The following is a 16,650-nucleotide window of genomic DNA, read 5'->3' on the forward strand; positions in this document are numbered from 1 at the left end:
CACATAGTAACTCATATTAACACCACCAAAAGAAATGTATTAAAAAATAAAATCTGGATTAGAAAAATAAAAACTGTTATTACTGTTATTATCATACCTTCTGTTTTTCTCTCTCATGACATAGTATTTTCCCGGGGGCTGGGGAAGGATTTGAATAATCTAAAGGCTTGATGTGATTACCAGACATTTTAGTGGAATAGATGAACTTTAATATAGCAAACTTTCAAAATTATTTATGCAGAATAAGGGGAAAATATCCCAGTAGTAAATAAAAACGAACTGTAGTACTTTCAAATCCTAGCTGCCTCAGCAGAACTCTATTGTTCCTGAGTAAATCAGTTAGAATCTTTGCTACACAGTCTTCCTCCATGTGGTGTTCTGAATAACAGCCCTGCCCCCACCCCTTATATCCGTGTCCTAATCCCTGGGACCTGTGAATAATTATCTAGCCAAAGAGACTTGGCACACATCATTAAGTTAAGGATCTTGAGATGGGGAGATTGCCCTGGGTTATCTGAGCATCCCCTAAATGTAATCACAAGCGTCCTTATAAGAGGCAGGAAGGAAATTTGAGTGTAGCAGAAGAGTATGTGACCATGGAAGCAGAGATTGAAGTGATGTAGCCAGGAGCCAAGGAATGCCAGCAGACTTTAGAAGTGAAAGCTGGAAGAATCTCCCCTGGAGCCTCCGGAAGGAACCAGACCCAAGGACATCTTGGTTTTAGTCTCTTAAGGCTTCTTTTGAACTTCTGCCTCCAGAACTATAAGATAAATTTGTGTAAATTACTGAAGTTTTGGTGATTGGTTACAGCATCTACAGGAAACTAAACCTCCAAGATCCTTCTGTGATTTGAGAAAAATGTTCTGCACTGTCAGCCTTGTGGATTTTTATTTTGAAACACTTTTCATGGACTTAAGAAAAATTATTTTTCCTTAGTTATTTGATATATAAAAGTGTTCGTTGCAATTAATCTATTGGGTATTAGCAGGTCATCATCAAGAGACAGCAAACAGCAGTGAAGATAAAAGCTGAGAGAAGACATTACATCATTAATGAATGATTTCTATGTTTGAGTAGCCAATTCAAAGAGAAATTCAAAACACAAGAATCTTGCAGAAATCAGCTGCCAGATTTATTAATCTACCTGAAAATAAAAACATAAAAACACAACCAAAAAGTGGAATAAAAACAGAACTTAAAAAATTTTAGATACATTTTCCAAAAGAGTTTATAATGTAATATTTTCAACCCTTCTGTATTGGAAATACACTTAATGTTGGTCAATTATGTATTTAGTTCAGTGAGTCACAACCTTAAATAGCAAAACATACAGTTTGTCCTTAAATATTATATAATTAATACCATTTCTGCCATTGATCTCTTGTGATAACGCATGGCCCAATTCTTCCTCACTGACTGACTAAAACTAGACTATTAAAAAGAAGAAAAAGGAGAAAAGGGAAAAGGAAAAAAAACAAAAGAACAAAAATGAATCCTCAATACAGTTTTCATTCAGAATATATTTTAAAGACTCACTTACATTTTCTCCTTCAATTTCACCAAATCTCAATTATATATCTCAATTCTCTTTCCAATAAAACTTTCACTGAATATTTTAACATCTGTTTTTATTCTAAGTGCTGTAGATGGCCACATAAGCATAGTGGGGGGAAAAGGTTCTGATTTTTAAGGCATAGTTTTCTTTTTTAGGCCCATAATGGGCCAAAATAATACATGATGTATATGAACAACAATCACTGAAATCTCAGGTTACATACGTATTTTGAAATTGGAGTATTTTTTTGTAGGATTAAATGTGAAGAGTAGCAATTTTGGTGTTTGGGTTTCTCGATAACTGCTCCATTTAGAGAAATGAGCTGTGATCTGTGTAGTTTTGGAAAATGGAGAGCTGGGGGGATCATCTTTAAACAATCTTTTCCATGCTTATCATGAAATGCTTTTATAATAGGTTTATTTTGACTTTGTGTTTATAACTTTTTTTTTTTTTTTTTTTTTTTTTTTTGCATTTTGCTATAGACTCGTTAAAAAGGTTGTTCTTCTGGGATATTATTGATAGACGGAACAAAATTCATGTCCCTTGCTTGAATATTTTAGAAAGCTCTTCAGAGATCCTATACCCCCATTGACTCATGTTTCTTTCAAGGTGAATGAAACAACATACCCTGCTTTCAATATTTTCTCCAAATGCAAAACAAAAACAAAACAAAAAACTTTGAAACTTTAAATCTTTAAATCTTCTTTCAAACAATCCAATCACATTCACAGAAGTGTCCAAAAAGAGATGATGGATACTATCAGTGCCAGCACTATGTCATACAGCAACTTCCTCATATTCTTTGACAGTTTGTAAATAATTTTCCATATCACCAAAAGTTACAAAAGGTTCCACAGTTTCCCTTAGCAAGCTGAAGCTTACTCTTCATTTGTCAATGTGCATAAAAGCTGCTTATAGCATAGCATGGCGTAAGCTATTTTTTAAGCAATAAATGGTTTGAGTCATCTATTTTGTCCTGAAATGCTATCTGTAGTTAACTGCACTGCTTATAAATGGTCATAGTAAATTCAGCATGAAAGAGAATACTACAGAAAAGACAGCAGCAGAAGCATTAGCATTATCTAATATTTATATATGTTATCAACATAACACAGCAGTAAAAGGTTTAAATGCATATCAATGGGTACCATGTCTAAAAATTACTATAGTACCTATTTAGTGTATTGGATATTTTTCTTAAAGAGTGCTTGCTGTAACTAGAACAGCATAATATGTGATTTAGTACAGTTAATTCTTATCGATTAAATAATGTATTTATGTACTGAAAAAAGTGAAAAGGAGACAGATATTTTTTGCTTCATTTTGATTCCAGATTTAACATTTAAATGAAGGTTCCAAAGGACCATGACATGTCATTATTTAACTGAAATGGGCTTCAAAATATTTAAAAGACAGTATGATTTGTATCTAAACAGCAAGGTGGCACCAGATACACATAATGCTACTGGCCTATGACTCAGTTTGGAGCCAGAGTCCAAAATTGTGCCCCTCATTTACAGTCATGGTGATTATTCAACTTCAGAGAGAATTACCCATTTTATGGTTATCCTCTGCAAGTCATATATAAAGCAAAACAAAACAACAAACAGCAAATGCGATCGCTAAATACCTTTTTACAAGAGGTGCAAAAAACAGTCATTTCTAACAATTAAACTGCCATTTACAGTAGATTGGGTTTTTTTTGTACACCTGCAGAGACTCATAAATGATAGGGGAAAATGCCCAAGGCAAATAGTCTCCAAGTGGATATTTACACAACGTGAAATTAACTGTATCATAGACACCCAGAGAAAATAAACATTATCTTATGTTGTTATGAAATCAAATAGACATGATATAGTTTCATCATACTCAAAACTTGTAGGACCCCATCCCAAGCCTAAGTAAAAAGTAATCCCCAAATCCCTCTGCCCATTCACCCATTAGCTTCCTGTTACACAGAATAAATGTTTAGATTACTCCCACCCACCCTCAAATAAAGTGCACAGTCCATGGCAGACCATAGAATAATGCAACAGGAAAAGCCCCTTTTTGTGTATTATTATTAAAAAATAAAATACAAACAACAGAAATAAAACAAAGATTCCGCGATTCTCTGTATCTTGCAGAAAAAAGGAAAAGCGCAAAAACGCCCTGCTTGACTGTCACTTGTGTTAATACACGTAGCCTTCGTTGTAGGGATGGGGGTTGCAGCAGCCCCCTTCCGGCATGTAGGCCATGCTCTCATCAAAGTGAGAGAGAGGCACTGTGTCCTCCTCGTTGATGTGACGTTCCATGTCTGTCTTCAGCAGTGGGCGCTGGTTATCTGGAAAGGCCATGGAGAAAAGGGCTTCTGGGTCACACACAAATTTGTAGACATATCTCTCTCCAGCCACCTGATGATAACATGGAAGAGAAAAACCCATCCTCACCATCGCCAGATGGGGAAGGACAGGGAAGGTAAAAAGCAAAAACGTGGTTTAATATACCAGAAAGGATGGGTAACTCTGGCCCCCAAAAAGCAAACAACTAATAGCAAATACACATCCAAAAAAAAAAAAAGTCTCTACTTTGTGGAATAAACTACAGTTCAGTCAAGGGAAATGCAAAATGTTGACCTTGAATCATAATAGTTAATTCCAGATAAAGCTAGAAAGCACAGGAATTTGCTTGTTTTAATATAGAGGTAAACTTACATTGTTGTTTTGAAAAAAGTCATTATTTTATGCAGGCATTTCATATTGAAAGTTTTTTTCTGCATTTTGAAAGGGAGTATCTACAAATCTGTACTTTTAAGGTATAATCTCCCTTTTAATATTACATATCTGAAATGGTATAGAAACTAGATTCAAAATTTAAAAGAAAAATGTGCTTTATTCCCAGTAAGACTAGAGTAGTAATTCACTGATTCACAGAGTAAACTGATTCTTTTCTTTTTTTCTTTTTTGGGCACTATGTGTTTTCACAAAGGAAAAAAAAAAGAAAAGAAAAAGAAAGAAAGAAAAGGAAGGAAGGATACATAGCCTCATTTAAATGAAAGATGGATCAAAAGGACAGTATCCTGGGTACATCACTTTTAAAAATGAAGGCAAGATGCATTAGACAGAGTTAAGGATGTGTGTAAAGTGTCAAATTGAAGTAAGAGGTGTAAAAAAGTGAAAGGAATTTAAAATACACAATGCCTAGGGAGGAAATGAGAAAAAGAAATGTGACAACTGCCTGGAATAAAGTAGTAGCATAATTTATAGGGTATGACATACCCCAAACTTAAATTCTGAAGAGTAATGCTTTCCTAGAAAATTATAAACAACTGAGTGAGATGAATACGCCTCTTGTTAATAGACAATGCTGAGATGCTCTCAAAACCCAGGGCGGGTGGGTGGATGAATACAGTTCTTTGTATTAACTTTGATAGTCACTTTGTATGGGTGTGTAGAAGTATGACATTTTAGAAAGCTGAAGGTGACACGATACCTCCATGTCCCTGTACATCAACAAAGGCATTTGCTAGTTGATTTTTGATGTGGGGCAACAGTGTGTTCCTGGGTTATAAAGTATCGCTGTATCTTTGGGGGAAAAGGAACAGTTGCCAACGAACACTGCTGCTCTGAATTCAAATGTAGAACTTTTTTTTTTCTTTTGCCCTAAATTTAAGTAAGAGGAATCACTTTAGAGAATTCAAACAATCTGAATGTTCCTAGGTTTGAAAGAAAGAACAGTTAGTAGTTTTTATGAATTTGGACCTGTTTCTTAGACTACCTCTCAGGGGCTTTTTCCGTGAAATGGAGACAGGAATGGCGCCTTAGAAAGCCCGTTGCGAGGTTGGGATGGAAGTCTGCAGCACAGAGCACTGTGGCATAAACAGAGGAGTCTGGCATACATTTATTTACTTTAGTCCTTCATACAAAGAAAATTAAGATCTTAAAGGTGAAGTGATGAAATGACCATAAACATAAAAATAGGCACTATCAGGAACAAAGCTGAGATAATAAATCCTAGTTTTCCTTTATTTTTTATTTGTTCAAAGTATATGGAGAAAAAATAAAATAAAATAAATGGCCTGCATACCTCTGAGTGTTTTATAACATGCTTTGTTTTGTTTGGGGTTGTGGAGGAAGAGACATTTGCTTTAAGTACTGGACTTCCTTTGATGGGTTGCTATTGGCTATACTTAGAAATTATGTAATAAATGAATTAAAATGTGTAACATGCAATCAAGCTTATACAATCTCTTAAAGACTCTGCCTTTCCTCACTGCTTCCTTCTGTATTCCTTTTGAATAAACATTTTTAGGGCTACTACTTCATTTGCTGGACTATATTAAATGCTACTGAGTCTGGAACAAGGGATGATAACCAACCAAGGGAAATGATGTCTTCCATTATTAGTAATACTATACTAACATGGAAAATGCTGTACATTAAGTATAGCCAAACTGCAACACTGAGACAGACAGAAAAAACGGAAATTTTTCCAGGGAGATAAATCAAAAGTAAACAAGGAGATAGCTTTAGAGCTGTGCTTTCAATGGCTGGATATTTAAATTATGTTTTATCTCATAAAATTTCAGAAGTAACATGCGGATACTGAAGGATAAATTAGAAATTAACAATTAAGTTAAAACAAAGGGTCTATAATTATATCATCCAGAATATAATCACCATTAACATATTGGTATATATTGTTCTAGGCATTTCCAAATTTTGAAATAGAAGTACACATAGGCATTGTCTATAAGGTAAATATACACTATTCCATTGTTTCTTACTTCTTCCATAATTACTAAAATTAATTACCAGTTGTCAATTTTTTAAACATGTTTAGATGTAAGTTCTTTTTTTCTCGAATCTTCTAATTTTTTATGTCACATACACCACATATGCCCACAAAGTTTTACGTTAATGAACAAATATGGTCATATAAATATTTTCTCCTACTTGTTAAAATACATAATTCAACATCATAGTTTTTGCTATTTAAAAAAGAACAGCATAGTTTTCCTCTGAATGACTCTACTAGAATTTACTTGAACATCAGAATGGTACACATGTGAGAATGTGATTAGCTGGGTGCAGTGAAGAAAACCTGTAATTCCAGCTACTTAGGAGGCTGACGCAAGAGGATTGCTGGAGCCCAGGAGTTCAGAGTCAGCCTGGGCAACATAGCGAGATTCCTTCTCTAAATAAGTAAATAAATATAATTTTAAAAATAAAGAATGTGAGTAATGCATTGGGGGAGTCGGTGTGTGGCAAGAAACAGTAAGAAGAATGTGAATGAGAAGGGTAAATATAGTCATAAAAATTGTAAGGGGCCTTGATTGTTATGCTAGTTACAAGTTCTGTAGACTTGAACTATTGCATGTCCATTAAACAGCTTGCCCTTTCTTTCTTTCTGTCTTTCTTTCTTTTTCTTTTTTTTGAAACAAAGTCTTCATTCTGTTGTCCAGGCTGGAGTGCACTGGCATGATCTTGGCTCACTGCAAGCTCCGCCTCCCGGATTCATGCCATTCTCCTGCCTCAGCCTCCCAAGTATGGGACTACAGGCACCCGCCACCACGCCCGGCTAATTTTTTGTATTTTTTGGTAGAGACGGGGTTTCACCGTGTTAGCCAGGATGCTCTCGATCTCCTGACCTTGTGATCTGCCTACCTCAGCCTCTCAAAGTGCTGGGATTACAGGCGTGAGCCACCACGCCCGGCCAACAGCTTGCCCTTTCTTACATTATACAGTGACACCCCAAAAGGTCTATCACATTGCACTTTACTATATTTGCTGATTAATGAGTTGTAAATAGTTTCCTCTGACAGTTACAGCCTAATGGGGAAAAACGTGAGGAGCAACAACACTTTAATCCATCATTCAGTATCTATGCCACCATTATTTGATAGCATTTTGCTTTATTATTAAAAGAAAACACACATAAATGTGATATGGGGTACAAGGATGAATAAAGAGGAATGTGGAAGTGGTGATACTAGTAACACGTCTGAACACATTTGAGAATATTTAAGACCAGGCATGACAGCATAGACATACCCTGTCTACCACTGTATGTAAAAGCTGAGGTGTAATTAGGGGTCTCATAATAATTTTTAGTTCTCTGCAAATGCTCCCTTTAATAAGAGACTTGATGGTCAAGAGAGATACACCAAATATGCCTTGGTTTACACTGACTTCAGGAGATGAGATGCACTGAAGCTCCCCTTTATTGGAGACTCTTACTGTGCCAGTTACAATGTAAAGTATCTCAAGTACATTATTTCATTTAGTAATCACAGCAACTTTAATGAGGTAAGAATATCACCATTTACTAGGAAAATAATCTGTTCAAGAATGTAATCTGGTGAGAGGCTAGCATTCAAACCTAATTCCTGACGGCCTTATCTGTTACTATTGTGCAGTACTGCCCAGGGACACTGCTGAGCACCATCTGTGACAGCCCAGGTGATGTGCCCCTGCATTAGGAGGATGGTGGTGAAAAAAAAGGAATGGAACGTATTTGAAGGATCTGACTACAAAAAAGTAGTTGAGAGAAAGGGAGGAATTAGAAATGACCCCAAGGTTGAGATGAGAAAGACAGGAGGAGCAGGTAGTGAACAGTTACACATTTTGAAGGCATGATTCAGAAAACAGGAAGCAACTAAAACTGGAAGTCAGCCTTTTCTTTTAAGGATCATGGAAGTTCTAACATCTGAGCCAGCAAATTCTACAGCATTAAGGTAATAAGCCTCTTGTTAATAGACAATGTTCGAGGAAAGTCAACAGTGCTATTTTTCGCTGCTCTAATAAGCTTCATGTAGCAACTGGTCTAGTTTTTCTCGGTATAACTATGGTGACATAAAAATATGCCACAATCGGCCGGGCGCGGTGGCTCAAGCCTGTAATCCCAGCACTTTGGGAGGCCGAGGCGGGCGGATCACAAGGTCAGGAGATCGAGACCACAGTGAAACCCTGTCTCTACTAAAAATACAAAAAATTAGCCGGGCGCGGTGGCGGGCGCCTGTAGTCCCAGCTACTCAGGAGGCTGAGGCAGGAGAATGGCGGGAACCCGGGAGGCGGAGCTTGCAGTGAGCCGAGATCGCGCCACTGCACTCCAGCCTGGGCAACAGCGTGAGACTCCGTCTCAAAAAAAAAAAAAAAAAAAAATGCCACAATCTATAACATGTAACTATGTTTACAAACCCTAAAATAAACAAACAATACAAAATAAAACTATAACATTCACAATAGGTAAATCATAAACTTGGTTCATAGTCAAAGCAATTAGATTTCTGTACACATGCAAAGCGAAAGGGTGTAATAAAAACAAATATCCATGTTTTATCTTCATTCATTTATTTATTCCTTTCTTCAAAAATTTTATACTTTGAATGTAATTCACTTGTTTTATCTCTACTCTTTTTTAAAAAGTTACTTTTGGCCGCGTGCATTGGCTCATGCTTGTAATCCTAGCCCCTTGGAGGCCAAGGCAGGCAGATCACCTGAGGTCAGGAGTTCAAGCCCAGCCTGGCCAATATGGCGAAACGCCATCTCTACTAAAAAGAAAAAAAATGAGCTGGGCGTGGTGGTGCGCGTCTGTAGTCCTAGCAACTCAGGAGGCTGAGGCAGGAGAATTGCTTGAACGTGGGAGACAGAGGTTGCAGTGAACCAAGATTACGCCACTGCACTCCAACATAGACAACAGAGCTAGAATCTGTCTCAAAACAAACAAACAAACAAACAAAAAACTACTTCCAAATATTGTGGGAAGCTCATTTGAAATAAAATATATTGAACTTCCACCAACCAAATAAGATCAAATATTCACTTTTTAATGAATGGTTTAGGATGTCAAACTATCAGATGATAAAACTAAGCAAGATTTGAGGCAAGGAAAAAAAAATGTTTTTACAAATGAGAAAAAGAAATGTCTGTTTTAAGAATCAAAACAGGAAAAAAGTACAAATTTATTCTAAGACTCTTTATTGCTACAAACAAAAGCATTTCAAAATTATATAATTGTGGACAACGCACAATAAAAACTTCTGAAGATAGATGTGATATTAACACTAAAACAACCTTTTTTAACCATGTGCAGCAAAGTAGGACCTTCCAGAAAGCCTATTATTTTGTATATAACATTGCTACACATTTGTCTACAATGTCTATGCATTTATACATAGAAAGGCTTGTAATATCAAAACCAAGAGCTAAGCATTTGTTAAAATGAGTGAAAACCTTGCTTCAGCAATGCAATGATATGTGGCGTTTAAAGTATGACGTGCAGATTAATGTGCAACATTTCAATGAATTTTAATGCTGTATTAGCTGCTCACCTTTTGCATAATTCCTTTCTCATAGTAATAGCGGAGTGAACGGCTAAGTTTATCATAGTTCATAGCTGGCCTGTTTTTCTGAATGCCCCAACGTCGGGCCACCTGCAGCCAAAACAGAATTACATTGTAGTGTTAAGTATTAACTTATCAGCATATTTCATAAAAATTAATTAACTAATTACTTCCAAACCCACAAAAATGTCCAAGTCAAGGATATAAGCAAAGTAGAAAAAGCTATCGTAATCTGGATTTCCCGTGTCCTGGTTTGCTTTTGTTTTTTTTGTTTTTTGTTTTTTTTTTGAGATGGAGTCTTGCTCTGTCACCCAGACTGGGAGTGCAGTGGTGAAATCTTGGCTTACTGCAACCTCCGCCTCCTGGGTTCAAGCAATTCTCCTACCTCAGCCTTCTGAGCAGCTAAGATTACAGGTGGGCCCCACCACGCCCGGCTAATTTTTATAATTTTAGTAGAGATGGGGTTTCACCATGTTGGCCAGGCTGGTCTCGAACTCCTGACCTCAGGTGATCCACCCACCTTGGCTCCCAATACAGGCGTGAGCCACTGCGCCTGGCCTGGTTTGCATTTTAAACCAGGCGTGCAGTGATCCTACTGAAGCACCACAATGGAATTATTTGTCACTATTGTTTTGGATACAAAATTAAATGGAAATAAGGAAATGTTTTCACAACAGGAATGAACAAGTTACAGTTCACCAAAATAAGGCATGTTTTTCATTCTGAGATATACTGTCTGTTTTATTCTTCTTGATTTTTCAGACAAAAACTATGGATAAAGAGCAGCTTAGTGATCTCCTTGTAAAGGTGTTTTACTGAGGTTATGATAAGCCAAAGGAAAAAAGATACCCTGCTCAATACTATGTGAAAGAGTGAACAAGTGACAATGTGTGTAGCAGAGGAAACAGTATACAAATTAATAAACCGACTACAAATACTTTTTATTGCCTAAAGCAGCAGCAGAATAAAACTGTGGGCAATAGTAAACTGATGAATTAAGCATTCATTTAGAGAACAGTAACTGGATGCTAAAAATAAGAAGGAAGTGGAAAAGGTCACCATGTATATGAGTCTGCAAGCAAAAATCTCTAAAGCAGAATGTCTACTCTGTTGTTTAGTAAAAAATCTCAGAGTGTTTTATTATGTGGCTTTGGAGGAGCAATGTATCTAAGAGTTCTTCAATAGAGTTTTAAAAAAATCCTCTCTCCTCAATGTATGTATATCCCTACCTCATCACCACCCCAGGCTAGCCAAAGCAGTATACAGAATAGTGTAGCTTGCTTTTGCTACCCCAGCTAAAGTCACTCTCTCATTAATTTCCACTTTTTATTAGTCTGAGCAGAAACTGCAGCTGCCATGCAAACCTAGGCAACCGCAAGAGGACATTATCTAATAGGGCTAGGGAGTGCCTTCATTTCCATAAAATTCCAAGTTGTTGCTATGTCACATATACTAAAATAGAATGCTTTTCAAAGAGATCATTCTGTCTCTCTTCGCTTTATTAGTAATAACCTTTCTCCAGGGCTGTTTTTTTTGTTTTGTTTTAAAAATACCGATCCTAGCTATCTTCTCTCTCAGTAATTTTTATTCTCTGAGTGAAGACATAAAATACTTTGATGACATGCATCAGTATGTTTTTTTAAGAGTAGAGAGATGTGATGTAACAGGGACAACATCATATATCCCAGCAGATAATCACAGTGGCAGGTACATCTTAATTTTCCAAAGATAAACTTCATTTTAATGTAAATCTTCTGAGCAGTAGTGAATTGAAAAGGGGTTGGGGGTCTTGGAGGGGAAGGCAATAAGAAATGAAAGCATTTTCTAAAGAATATTTCATTCAAAAACCTAACTATGGACATCAGTGAACTTTTAATAGGCATAGCAGCCGAACAACATGCAAACCTGGAGGGGATGTGAAAATAAAGTATTAGTATCTCCTTAAACAATAATTTCTGAATCTTTATTCATTCATAAATGATTATTTTCTAGAAACTCACCAGGATGCACCTAGAAAATAAAATACTCGCCACAACTTTAAGACAATGTTGTGGAGGTCTCTAGGGAGAGAAATATGATTTTCAAAAATACCACAGAGTTTGATGCTTATCGTGCCGGTTCACTCTCAGCATCATGGGTATTAATGGACATTTAAAAACAATAAAATGTATTCTTAGAGTTGTTTTCATGTGATATTCCTAGTAAAGTCGAGGTAAATGGGAGAGAGCAATATGCTTAAGAGATGCAGACAAAAGTTTTAAATTAACAGCATAAAGAATTCCAGACCAGGTAGACCAACCACCAACTGAGAAAGTTCATTCAGCCTTCACATATGACCCACCAATCGCCACCATATCCAACACCACTCAAAGTCAAGGCATAATTTCCAACATGGAGTGGGAAAAATGGTGGGAAAACTTCCAGTGACTTCCTTATAATACACCTTCAAATGAAAACTCAAGTTGTTAGCGAAGAGAGTAAAAAGATGATAGCACTAATGGCATTCACTCTTATTGTCAAATAAATTTCATGAGACAATGTAGTAGTTCAAGCATTATTCAACTTATTTTAAAATATCATGGTCGAATATGTAACATTGAACCTGAAAACAACAATCAGGGCCTGGCTATCAGACTTCCTGGTAACTCTTCCAGCTCAACAAGCTTCAATTTCATCAAAAGACTTTTATACTGAGTCTTATAGATGACTTACTATGTTAATAATTGTTTCCTGGCCAGGCAGTGTGGCTCACACCTGTAATCCTAGCACTCTGGGAGGTTGAGGTGGGCAGATCACCTGAGGTCAAGAGTTCAAGACCACCCTGGCCAACATAGTGAAACCCTGTCCCTACTAAAACTACAAAAATTAGCTGGGTGTGGTGGTGCGCACCTGAAGTCCCAGCTACTGGGGAGGCTGATGCAGGAGAATCACTTGAACCCAGGAGGCAGAGTTTGCAGTGAGCCAAGATCGCAACACTGCACTCCAACCTGGGTGACAGAGTGAGATTCCATCTCAAAAAAAAAATTGTTTCCTGGAACAATTCCCTAAGAGTCATGACTCATCCAAAAATAACATTTCATTATCTCAAATATCTCAGAAAAAGAGACTTTAAAGATCATGTGTTTTCTAAAGTTACCCTAAACACATTGAGCAGATAATCTGTGCAGGTCTGGAGTCTCACTCAATATCATTTTAAACTGCAAGTTGAAATATAAAGAAATGGAACCCATCAGTAATTCCAATAAGATGGCTTCAGAGACACCTTTCACGGATTGTGCTGACACAGGCACTCAATGAGCTGCTAGGCAGTAGAGGGAACAGGGTGACCACAGGTCACACAGACAAGAAATTTCACAAACCCTTTCCAAAGAAGAAATTTAAACAAGACCCTACAGTCATTGCCTGATGGAAGTAATAGCAACAGTCAGCAATGCAGCAATCAGATACGGGATGTTTCATTTTGAACAAAAGCCTTAGGAGACATTCAGTGCTTATTGCACAATTCCCATTGAGTTAGTTATTATTTGGAAATGCTCTACTGACGCTGAATTATCCAGCCTCGTTTTAACTTTGTGAGGCTGCTACAGAAAAGTTGTCTAAATGTCAGTCTGTTGTATGGAACAGATGTAATTCTACTTCTTCCCTCCATTTAAAAATCATAATAACTCAGAATTTGATGAAACTTAATGGTCATCTGGTCAAATCTCCTACTTATTCAAATCTGAACATCATAAAAGTCAACAGTTGCTACATAAAAAGCTTAATCATTTGCAAAAGAATTTTTCTTCTTCTGAGTGGATCAAGAAATACTGGCATAATTCAGTAATGTTCCCTATCTTTACAAATATATGGCAAGAACAACAACAACAATAAAAACCTCTGCTCAGTTTATTTTAATCACAGGTGGAGGGAAATAACTGTTTAACTGATACAAATCCCTGTTGAATGTGCTCAGTTCCAGCATGAACCAACTCTTGCAGTGATTATTAACATCTTCCATGAGGTGAAGAGCACACACTCCCATCATGAGCAAGGGCTTTCAAATTACTTTGTTAAATGCTTCTAGTCTCAATTTGTTAGTGCTTAACATTTTTGTGGTTCTTTCACTTACATCATTTAAGTATATCTATGAAAAACTAATCTTCTTTGACAGTTAAGTTAATTTTAAACACACTACAGCATTCAAACACCCAAACATCATCCTAGATAATGAGAATTTTGAAATACTGACATTGAGTCTTCTGTGTGTGCGTGCTAGATGTGGGGCAAGGGAGATACCGCAAAACTAACCCTCAAGTGTTACTAAAGTATTGCTAGGAGATTTAACTGAAGGAGACTTAACTGTTCTAACCAGTGCCTTTTATTTCATACTTTCAGTACATTCTTGAGTCAGATAATCTCTTAAATTTTAATACGTTATGTAACTTTATCTTCTGGACATCAAATTAGGGCATATTATCTGATTATAACTGAATACATGGTTTAATAAAGGCAGAAAATTCAAGATGGATGGACCCAGTAGTCAAGGGTGTGGATGTTCACTGTATATGAAAATCACTTTGGGTTCAAACATTTTTTTAAACTAACTGAATTTTTCAATATTACTGAGGTGTTTAGATTCAATACCTAATATAATCAGTCAGGGGTATGCTAGCTAAAATTTTCCATTGCTTTTTTGGCTGATATAAACTAAAGTTAATTATAATAGTAGCAGAGAAAGTATCTTTAGTAATGAAGACACAACAACTTGATATTAACTTTACCTTTCCATCAGAAGTCCAAAATGCTATTGATGAATTATGCTACAGGAACAATAACAGCCTTAAGCCTAAAGCTAGTTCTAGGAAGAGTAAAAACTGAACTGAGAAATTCTTCATGGAAATACTACATTTGTACATGTGGAGTGGGAAGGAGGGGACAATTGAAGTTAGTTGAAGGTGTCTTCCATTTGTCCGTACAGTATTATCTCTGTCCAGGCTCTTCTTATTTTAGTAATTTCCTATGTGCTATGGCAACATTTTAAACTTCATTACACCCTTCCAAAGGAGTATGCCAGTCCAGCTGACCTGGAACAAGTGTCACTAACAAAGGAAAATGTTTCTACCAAGCCTGTGTCTTGTAAGAGACACTTAAGGGCTGAGAATTTTCCACTGTTGCCCTTACATCCCTTTATCCGTCACAGCTGTTTTTCCTCCATTTTCTTTTGAACATAACTTTGGCCTCTAAATGCTCCTCTTCAACCCTCATGACAAAATCCAGGTTGTCCAAATAATGATTGCTAATTTGAAAGAATCATTTGCCCATCCCCCAACCAGCTGACTTTTGCAGACATCGTTTCTCTCCCCTAAGGACCATAAAACCTCCTGCCTCTTTTCTCTAATTCAGATGCTCTTTGAGAAACCCTGAAGCCAGACATTCTTAAATAAAGGTGCAAAGGATGCTCTGGTTAATTTTCTCCAACATCAATTTTGTAGGATTGTATTCAACTGGAAGGAACATGCAATATATTGGTGATTTTAAAAGTAGACATGTTTTATCTTTGCATGCTTTTTAATTCAGAAAGTTTCCCTAAAGTCTTAAAATGATTAAGAATACATTTTTGGTATATTAATCAAATATGTCAGTTTCTTTACGTTATAACATGCCTTAGTGCCCTAATTAAAATCTATTAAACTAACCTCTTCAGGCTCAATCAGTTTAAATTCCATGCCTCGACCAGTCCAGGCAATAAAATGAGAATTTGAAGGGTCATCCAGAAGAGCTACCAAAAACTGCCAGAGCTGAAGTGATCCTCGCCGTTGGTATGTGGGTCCTTCCCGATACATTCCTGGCTCTTGTTTGATGTCTCCTGAATTAAAACATTTTTAAGTTTCTGTTATTAGCAATATTATGCTATTTTACATAAAATTCACCTTAAATCAATCACTAATATGGTTAAACCACAATCAACCACTTTATAGGTTTTCATGAAATATATTGTTACCATTGAAAAGGAATTTAAAATGGTTAAATGGTTGAATATAAACGAGCAAGCTGTACAAACTTACAGATAACTATACATAACACAGGTGCAGAATAAATCCTGTGTCAATATGAATGACACACATCATTTACTTACAAACATATTGTGGAACTATCTTTTTTTAAAATTGATCTCTTTAAAAACCATCGTATCTAATCAGACTTCTTTGCTTTTATTGTTAATGCTATTATCCACTGCTCTAAGCAACACTGAAGAGGGAAAGGGAATAATCAATCTTAAGCTCTGGACATTTTATTCATACAAATTAAATTCTGCAAACTATAATTTATAAATAACTTATTGACCGGCTCATGACAAACTATTGAAAATTTTAATGCAAATATTTCAAAGCAAATTTAATAGTATCCTAAACTGAGTTAAGTAATCTTCACTTTACACAAATAAGGAAAATCTTATGGGTAATTCAGGGCATACTGCATTATCATATTACTATTACTACCCTTCCTTCACCGCATCATATACCTTCCTATTAAAGCTACTACTTTTTCAACTGGTAACAGAAATTCTCTCTCATTTTTCTTTATCTCTTGTTTGTTCTTCACTCACTTGAATTTAACTTGCTATTTTTTTTTCTAAAAGTCCAATTTAAAAATGCATGCATGAGAGATTTCTGTAAGTATGTATTTTTAAGCACAAAAAGTTTGTGTTACATTTATTTGATATTCATATCTAGTGTAAAAATCTGTTAAATAGAGCACAGCAATAAAGGTGTTCGTGTTGCAATGC

General features: G+C 36.2%; 1 protein-coding gene across 1 annotated transcript in view; it reads right to left on the reverse strand.

The window, feature by feature from the left end:
- Positions 1-1,108: 1,108 nt before the first annotated feature.
- Positions 1,109-16,650, reverse strand: part of LOC105475610 (ETS variant transcription factor 1) — a 97,737-nt gene continuing 82,195 nt past the window's right edge. Inside the window, 3 exon segments of the mRNA XM_071094897.1 lie at positions 1,109-3,951; positions 9,870-9,971; positions 15,560-15,729. Of these exon segments, the coding sequence (XP_070950998.1) occupies positions 3,730-3,951; positions 9,870-9,971; positions 15,560-15,729 (494 nt within the window). The 3' untranslated portion in view covers positions 1,109-3,729.

The sequence above is a fragment of the Macaca nemestrina genome, chromosome 4 (assembly GCF_043159975.1).
Source record: "Macaca nemestrina isolate mMacNem1 chromosome 4, mMacNem.hap1, whole genome shotgun sequence".
In the NCBI taxonomy this organism is placed as follows: domain Eukaryota; kingdom Metazoa; phylum Chordata; class Mammalia; order Primates; family Cercopithecidae; genus Macaca; species Macaca nemestrina.